We start from the raw sequence: 9,322 nt of genomic DNA on the forward strand, positions 1-9,322 counted from the left end.
GCTGAGCAGGTCCATCAGGGGTGTCACTTGGCTCAACCAGGTGGGCAAGTGTGCCGAAGGCTGGTCACCTCTGGTTTGCAGAAAGTGGTTGAGGGGGTCCCTGGTGGCACACAAGCCCTGTCAAGGCCGTTTTCTTGGTGGTGGAGGGCTGCCACTCCGTGGAGACTTTTCAGAAGTACACCTCACAGGGGCGAGTTCTGCTTCCTCTAGCCAGAAGCAGACATCAAAACTCAGGAGGGGGCAGAGTTTGCAGGAACCTTCTTTCTCTCACACAGCAGGTGCCTTCAAAGGCTGTGAATGCCCCTTGTTGCCAAACATGTGAGCGAGGAATGCGACCCTGTGGCTGTGGCTATTAGGGGGTGTGTTTATTTCTACATCCTGATCTTAGCTCCCAAACCTGGGACAGACAGCAAAGACAGCAGGCTTATGGTTAACATTTTTTAAAAAATCATTTTATTGAAGTATAGTTGATTTACAATGTGTCACTTTCTGCTGTGAAGCACAGTGATTGTTATATATATATATATATATATATATATATATATATATATATATACATTCTTTTTCACATTCTTTTTATTATAGTTTATCACAGGGTGTTGAATATAGTTTCCTGTGCTATACGGTAGGCCCTTGTTGTTTATCCATACTATATATAATACTTTGTGTCTAGAACGGTTAGCATTTTACACATTGTAAAACTTTGGCATTTTTAGAGTAAAAAAATACATTTTCAGAGCTAACGTCAGCCTAACTTCACACTTTATAAAGAAGCCGTTTTCTTTGCCTAATTACAGAAACCTCTTTCGTGGCAGAGCCTTGACCAGGAGCTCAGCCTCCTTGTTCTTATCTAACGGTGATACCATTCAGATGCACTCAGAGGCTTCCTTTTTTTTTTTTTTTGCCACATCGAGAGGCCTGTGGGATCTTAGTTCCCTGACCAGGGATCAAACCTGTGCTCCCTGCAGTGAAAACGCACAACCCTAACCACTGGACCGCCAGGGAAGTCCCACTCAGAGGCTTTCTAATCAAATGTTTTGAAGGTGTGTGTTGGCCTTGGTATAGACCTTTAATTTTTCCATGTAGGGAGGTAATTCTTACCTTTTTAGATGGTGCCACTCTGTTCTTCTTATATTGCCACATTTCCTTAAAACTCCTCTCGGCATGCATATAGACCTAGACGCATTTTCAAGGAGTATTAAAACTCCAATTTGAAAACTTCTCGTGAAATAATGTTGTGACGTCCAGTGAAGATCCGGCCCAACTGGAGGTTGCTGATTTAAGGCCACCGTGACTAACAAGATTTCGATTCCTGTACTTTTTATTGGAAATTGTGAGTAGAGTTATTTGATTTCCAGTCATTATCAGTAATAACATTAAAAATAAGCTTCACTGGCAAAAAGAATTTTGAGAGGTGAAGAAAGACCACAGAAGCATGTTGGAAATGTGGCAGATTGAGGAGCCTGAAAAGGACCCTGTATGTGTGAGGCTAATTCCTTCACACACTAGTCTCTTTCCCTTTGATGAGCCTTACAACTAAGGTCCTTAATTATAGGTGTGCGTGTGTGTGTGTGTGTACACATGCATTTGTGTGTGTGGGTGTACCAGTGTGTGAGGGCAGGTGAGAATGGAGGAGAATGTGTGTGTATACTTTTACACGTGTGAATATGTGCAAGCTCATGTGTGTGAGGGTGTATAAGAGTGTGAGTGAATGTGTGTGCACAAGTGTGTGTATGTGTGAGAGTGGTGAGGGGGTCTGTGTGCACATGTGTGGGAGGCATATGTGAGTGTGTGTGTATGCATGGGTGTGTGTATTCTCTCTCCAGACTGGGGGCCCCTCAGGGGTGAAGGCTACTATTTTCTGTCTCTCTCTCTTCCTAACTGAAAGGTAAGCACGTCCACGTTGCTGCAAATGGCATTATTTCATTATTGTTTATGGCTGAGTAATATTCCAGTGTGTGTGTGTGTGTGTGTGTGTGTGTGTGTGTGTGTGTATACACACACCCTCCACATCTTTTTTTTTTTTTTTTTTTTTGCGGTACGCGGGCCTCTCACTGTTGCGGCCTCTCCCGTTGCGGAGCACAGGCTCCGGACGCGCAGGCTCAGTGGCCATGGCTCACGGGCCCAGCCGCTCCGCGGCATGTGGGATCTTCCTGGACCAGGACAGAACCCGCGTCCCCTGCATCGGCAGGCAGACTCTCAACCACTGCACCACCAGGGAAACCTCCCCACATCTTTTTTATCCATTCGTCTGCTGATGGACATTTAGGTTGCTTCCATGACCTGGCTATTGTAAACAGTGCTGCAGTGAACACTGGGGTGCATGAATCTTTTTGAATTAGAATTTCCTCCAGATATACGCCCAGGAGTGGGATTGCTGGATCGTATGGTAGCTCTATTTTTAGTTTTTTAAGGAACCTGCGTACTAGTCTCCACAGTGGCTAGAGATTATCATACTAAGTGAAGTAAATCAGACAGAGAAAGACAAATATATGACACTGATTATATGTGGAATCTAAAAAATTGATATAAATGAACTTATTTACAAAACAGAAATAGACTCACAGACATAGAAAAGAAATTATGGTTACCAAAGGGGGAAGGGGGCGGAGGGATAAATTAGGAGTTTGGGATTCAAATATACACACTACTATATATAAAATATACAACCAACAAGGACCACTATATAGCACAGGGAACTATATTCAATATCTTGTAATAACCTATAATGGAAAAGGATCTAAAAAAGCATATATATATATGTATATATATATATATAGGAGTCACTTTGCTATACACCTGAAACTAACACAACATTGTAAATCAACTATATTTCAATAAAAATTTTCAAAAAATTTAAAAAAGAAAGTCACACTTAGGCAAAAAAAATTAAAAAACAAAACAAAATAAAAGTAAGCACAGACTACGAAGCTGATGTACGAAGTGGTTATAAACGGGTAACAGAAATGTGGTAACTGAGGCACATTGAGGTCGCATTGCTTAAAGTAAGTGTGGTATGAGGGAAAGCAGAGTCTGGCGAGGAGCTGAGAACTGCTGGTCCTGAGAGTGGGGGGCTCTTCTTGGATCCCAGAACCTATCTCACTGCCTGGTGCGTGGTTTGTACACAAACACGTTCAGCCAGTGGCGAGAGCCCCTGTGGATTCTGCACATCCGCCGCGCTGTGCTGTTCTAAATGCTTTGGCAAATCTTCCCAGGAATCCCCAGGCACAGAGAGTGTAAGGAGCACCAGCTGGTTAGGGTTGGAGATGTGAGTCAGCATCAGCAGGCTAGCTCTTCCTCTTGCCCACCACGAATGGGGGTGCTGAGGGCAATTCTGGGATGTGGTCACAGAATTCAAGAGATTCTCAAGAGGTCACAGGATCCAACTTCCACCTTTAAGAAGCATAGCAAGACCTCTAGCCTATTTCTGAAGCTCTCCAGAATTAGAGGTTCTCCAACTGCCTTAGTCTCCCCAACGAGGCTCTTTCTTCTAATCACAGATTGGTCAGGAAGACCAAATGAGCTGCCTCAGGCCAGCAGCTGCCCCGTGCATGCTGGCTCCCCAGTCCTTAATGTCTCCTTGCTTCTCCACAGGTTTGCCAAGCTCTTGCTGCGCCTCCCAGCCTTGCGCTCCATCGGCTTGAAGTGCCTGGAGCACCTCTTCTTCTTCAAGCTCATCGGGGACACACCCATTGACACCTTCCTAATGGAGATGCTGGAGACCCCACTGCAGATCACCTGAGCCTCACCAGCCACAGCCTCCTACACAGGACTAGTCAGGGCAGGTGTGTGTGGACCACCCCCCTGCACACGTTCCTCCGCCCCCCACCCCCAACCCTTCCTGTTCCCCAAACGTGATGCTTATAATAAAGAAACCTTTCTACACATGCGACTTTTATAGGTGGAGTTTTGTATAGATGTTGACGGTAACCCTTCTTTGCTATTTAAGGGGCTGGGGATCTTTCTGGAAGTCCTTGGGAAAACTAACCAAGCCTCTGTACATATAATTAGTTTAAATTATTTTTTCACTTGCATTGGAAAGCCAATGACCAAATAATAAAGTAATATATGTGATATTGGCACTGCATGGAGCATGGGGTGAATTATTGTGCAGCAGGGCAGTTATCTCAGATGTAGGAGGAAAGGTATGGGGGGTTAGGAATGGGGGATGAGGCTGGGGTCCTGCACCAATAAATCCCACAGTTAGATACCCCATGTCTAAGCTGGGCACAGCTAGCTTTGCCCCAGGGTAGCCCCTGGAGAGATTGGGAAGAAACATTGTCTTTCAGAGCCAGCCTGGATTTTTGTTTTTTTGTTTGTTTTTTGCTCTTTTCCTCCTAAGAATAATGAGTACTAACAGCCTTGTCCTGACTGGGGGTAATGGAGTATAAGGGCAAGAGTAGATGCTCTTTTTTTTTTAATTTTTATTTTATTTTGGAGCATAGTTGATTAACAATGTTGTGTTAGTTTCAGGTGTACAGCAAAGTGATTCAGTTATACATACACATGTATCTATTCTTCAAATTCTTTTCCTATTTAAGTTAGAGAAGATGTGCTCTTGATGGGGGAAGACACGGGTCCTGGGAGTTGGTGGGAGGTGGTAATGGATTTTGGTAATGGTAAAGAAATGGATTTTCTGTCCTTAACTAGCAACAATAACAAAAAGACCAGAGTGCACCAAATTTGTTTTCCATCATTATCTGACTGTATGTAGCCTGTTCTTAACAACTTACTGACCAGAGATGTATTAATATGTCTTTTGTTACCCAAACGTTGTTGACTGGAGTGTTTCAATATTCACTTACATAACAAATTGCTGGCCACAGGCATTAGTTTCTGCAAAAATCCCCCGATCAATAATGTGTTAAAAGGGGAAGAGAGAGGGCTTCCCTGTTGGCACAGTGGTTGGGAGTCCGCCTGCCGATGCAGGGGACGTGGGTTCGTTCTCCGGTCCGGGAAGATCCCACATGCCGCGGAGCGGCTGGGCCCGTGAGCCATGGCCGCTGAGCCTGAGCCTCCGGAGCCTGTGCTCCGCAACGGGAGAGGCCGCAACGGTGAGAGGCTCGCGTACCGCAAAAAAAAAAAAAAAAAAGGTGGGGGGAAGAGAGAAAAGCTCTTCCAGCTTCTAGCCTATGATCACCTAGTGTCTTAGAGCCCTGCTGTCTGCTGGACAGTGAGCTCCTTGAGGGTAGAAACGGTGTCTAAGTGACATCACAACCAGCCTATACAGCCCATCTTGTTCAAGTCACCTTCCTGCCATCTGCAGAAACAGGACTTAATGGATACACAATCCTATGCCCCTTAGGGTAGAGTATACAACCTGAACAGCTGCACATGGCTTACCTTCTTCATACCACCAGAACCTGACCTGGGGTCTGGCATGCAGTAGGCACATAGTAAAAGCGTGTTGTTGAATTGGGTTCCACACAACTGGAAGGAATTCCCTAAAGGTTTTTGTGATGGCAGATGCGTCATTCCGCGGCAGCAATTTCTCCTCTCAGAAAAACCCCAGGGCTAACTCTCCAGTCCAAATATATTCAACAGTGATCATGCAATTTTTAAGAAATAAAAATTGCATTATTCCTGGGAAAGAAAAGTTTAGGGATCCTTTAGACTTGGACATTAAGCAATGGAATTAAAATCAATTATGCTGTTTTTTTCTTTTGTTTTTCATCTGCATTTATTTGTGAACCATGATGAAAATGATTGGGGTGGGAGGAGACTAGAATTTAATGCTGGGCTCCCTGACCTCTTCCCTCTGCCAGCATAACTCACTGGACACCTTCAGCTGCCTTATAGGTAACATGGGGCTTCCATGGAAACCCATCATGCCCCAGGTATGGTAAACCGAGTTCCATTCCAATATTTGATCCCTTCCTCACTGAACCCTAGCTCTTGCCTGGAGCAAAATTCAGGCTGATGAATGCCCAGCAGGGCGTCTGAACATAGATTATGTGGTGTCTCCTGGAATTGTTGCCACAGAACCCGCTGAGCTAGGCAGGAGCTGGGCAGGCATCTCTCCCCAGGCTGGTCCCATGACATTCGGGGTCCCTAAGGCCACCTCCTTCCTGACCTGGTCCCCCTCACATCCCAGGATGAGCAAACTGAGTGAATGTTCAATATCCTTGAAGGCTCTGATCCACAGCGGCCATGAGAAGCTTCTAGAGCCTACACCCCTGAAGAGAGAACCTCCTCATTCAGCTCACGTCACCAACTAGAGGAGTCAGCTCGTGGAGAGAACAGATTGTCCCAACAATGCTGATTAATGTTCCCTGAGACTCACAGCCCCATACTCCCCAGGCTGACTTACACAGATAACAAAAGCAGGGGAGTCAGTCTTGTGTTCCCAAGAGTTCTCATGGAGCCGGGACCCAAGGCTCCAGGGTGAAGAGTATGGATTCTGGACACAGCCAGCCAGAGCCTGGCTCCTGGATCCACCTGCTGGAGGTCTTGTGTTTGGGGGGAAGTTGTTTCACCTTTCTGGCTCTTCTTTCTTTCCCTTATTTGCAAACATCAGATAATAATACCCACCTCATAAGGATAAAAGGTAAAAAGATGCAGGAAGCCCAGTGTAAGAGCATGTATGTGCCTTGGCACGAGACATACTTGAGTTGGAGTCCTGACTTTGCCATTCGTCGTAGACATCAGTCTTGCCAGGCTTCAATGACCTGATCTGTAAATTGGGATAATTATACTCTTTGCCCTAGGATTCTTGCCAAGATGATACAGATAATGTGTGCAAAGCTTTTATCACAGTATCTGCCATAGAAGATGGGCAAAAGTATTAGTGAATTTTCTTCTGAAGTGTAGTTAAAACTTAATCTCTGGTTCTGAGATTACAGAACATTCTATTCCACATTCTGGTCAGTATCATCCAACGTACTGGGCAAAGAATCAAACCCTTCTGGTTTCTAGTTTTGGTTTAACACCTGTATTCTAGTTTGTATCTTCATCAGCAAAATGGGACTAAAGTTCCACTTACCTATCAGTGCTGACACTACACATCACATGGGAGAGCCTTGTGTGAGCTGCGAAGGCGACACAAGTGGAAGAGGTTTGGAAACTGTAGAGACTATGTTCTGAGTTACACGCTGGAAACTAGTTTAGGATGTTGCCGTGGTTATAAACAAGGGCTCTGGAGTCAGCCCAGCGGCTTCCGTTAAAATCCCATCTCTGATCACTGAGTGACCTTCGGCACATGACTTAACCTCCTGGAACTTAGTCTTTGCAAACTTAGACTTTGGAAACTGGGAATAATAATATTACCTCCTCATGGGGCTTATTGAGAGACTTAAGTGAGGGGATCTATGAGACACACAGCACATGGTCGGCTCTCAATTAATTTCAGCTACAGTACCTATTATGACCGATCCAGATATTTTCTACAGGATTCCTGCTCTGAAAAGAAAGTCCTAGACCCCATGGAAAACCCCCTCTCCACGTCTCTCCTCCGCACACTTATTCTTCAGCCTGATGGCCCTCCATATTAGCCTCCTTCTCTGTGTTTACACTTCATCAGTGAAACACAGTCCCCTACCTTCCTCAGATGGAGGCTGTGGAAACGAGTGAGATAATGTAATGTATGTAATGTTGTACATTATGAGGGATTATTAAAAAGGTGTTACTTGCACAGCAAGCATTTCTTGGCCTTGGCCACTCCTGTTCATATCATTCAGTGAAACTAATCAAATGATATTTGATGATAATCTTATGTTACTTCCTTGCTCAAAAACTTTCAATGACTTCTTTTTTTCTGTTAGGCACTAGTTCTCATCAGGAGGCAATTTTGCTACCTCCCTGCCCCCCAGGGGATGGGAGGTTTAACAATGTCTGAAGAGATTGTCACAACGGTGGTGGGGGGGAGATCTATTGGGTAGATGCCAGGGATGCTGCTAAACATCTATGACACACCGGGCAGCCCCCTACAACAAAGAACTATCAGCCCCAAAATGTCAGTCGTGCTGACAGTGGGACTCTGCCCTCAGGTATCACTAATGGAACAGAAAACTGAATGGAATTTTCCTATTGTTTTACAATTTTGGCTCAAGCCCCAAGGTGAGGCCAGGAGGTCCCCTCAGAGTCTAAAGAGGAACTACTAGATGCTTCCACACAGGACTTATTAAGATAGATGAGCTGATGTATGCTATTTGTGGGAATGCAAATTGGTGCAGCCACTGTGGAAAACAGTATGGAGGTTCCTCAAAAATTTAAAGATAGAACTACCATATGACCCAGCAATTCCACTCCTGGGTATATATCCGTAAAAAACAAAAACACTAATTTGAAAAGATATATGCACCCCAGTGTTCATGGCAGCATTATTTACAACAGCCAAGGTATGGAAGCAACCCAAGTGTCCATGAACGGATGAATGGTTAAAGAAGGTGTGGTATATATACAATGGAATACTACTGGCCATACAAAGGAATGAAATTTTGCATATGAAGCAACATGGATGGACTTGGAGGGCACTATGCTAAGTGAAATAAGTCAGACAGAAAAAGACAAATATTGTATGATATCACTTACATGTGGAATCTAAAATAAAACAAACTAGTGGATATAACAAAAAAGGAGCAGACTCACAGCTATAGGGAACAAACTAGTGGCTACCAGTGGCTGTGGCAGGGAGCGGGGCAATACAGGGGTAAGGGATTAAGAGATGCAAACCATCAGGTATAAAATAAGCTACAAATATTAATTGTACAGCACAGGGAATAGAGCCAATATTTTCTAATAACTATAAATGGAGTATAACCTTTAAAATTCGTGAAACACTATATTTTACACATGTAACTTACATAATATTGTACAGCAACTATACTTTCATAAAAGAAAAAAAATGTTGAGCTGATTCTGTGACTTTTACCCTATACTTCTTGAGCCAATATTCATAGAGGATTGAAATGTAAGAATAAGGGGTACTCGGGGGCAATGCTGTGGCTTTGCCCCACCACTTCAGGGTGCCCAGGAGAGGGAAGGGACACTCATATCCAAGCCAAGTGAAGAGGACAGAAAAGAACCCCTTCACTGAGACTGGATGCAGGTACCTACGAGAAGGGGAGGCTGGTCCCTCGCTCCTGGCTGGATGGTTGCTGAGTGGCAGAAACACAGAGCCACCTTGATGGGGATGAGAGAGTGCTTGGAGAGGAGATACCTGTGAACATACAGACTGATGCCTTCTTCTTGACTAGAGCACTCTGAAGACAGGAGTCCATCTGGAGGATGATGGTGGGGTAGAGAGAGAGGGCAGCAGTGCATGCCTTACCCCCCATACTTAGTATGGTCAGGATGCGTTATTTTCTTTCAGTCAAGTGAATAT

At 44.6% G+C, this 9,322-nt stretch overlaps 1 protein-coding gene across 3 annotated transcripts in view; it reads left to right on the forward strand.

The window, feature by feature from the left end:
* Nucleotides 1-3,945, forward strand: part of RXRG (retinoid X receptor gamma) — a 44,407-nt gene extending 40,462 nt beyond the window's left edge. Inside the window, exon 10 of one of the 3 annotated variants that reach the window (XM_073804885.1) lies at nt 3,595-3,945. In XM_073804885.1, the coding sequence (XP_073660986.1) occupies nt 3,595-3,742 (148 nt within the window). In that variant the 3' untranslated portion in view covers nt 3,743-3,945. The remainder of the gene's footprint in view (nt 1-3,594) is intronic. The other 2 variants (XM_073804887.1, XM_004312825.2) reach the window with 2 other exon arrangements.
* Nucleotides 3,946-9,322: the final 5,377 nt, after the last annotated feature.

This window comes from Tursiops truncatus, chromosome 1 (assembly GCF_011762595.2).
Source record: "Tursiops truncatus isolate mTurTru1 chromosome 1, mTurTru1.mat.Y, whole genome shotgun sequence".
Lineage (NCBI taxonomy): Eukaryota > Metazoa > Chordata > Mammalia > Artiodactyla > Delphinidae > Tursiops > Tursiops truncatus.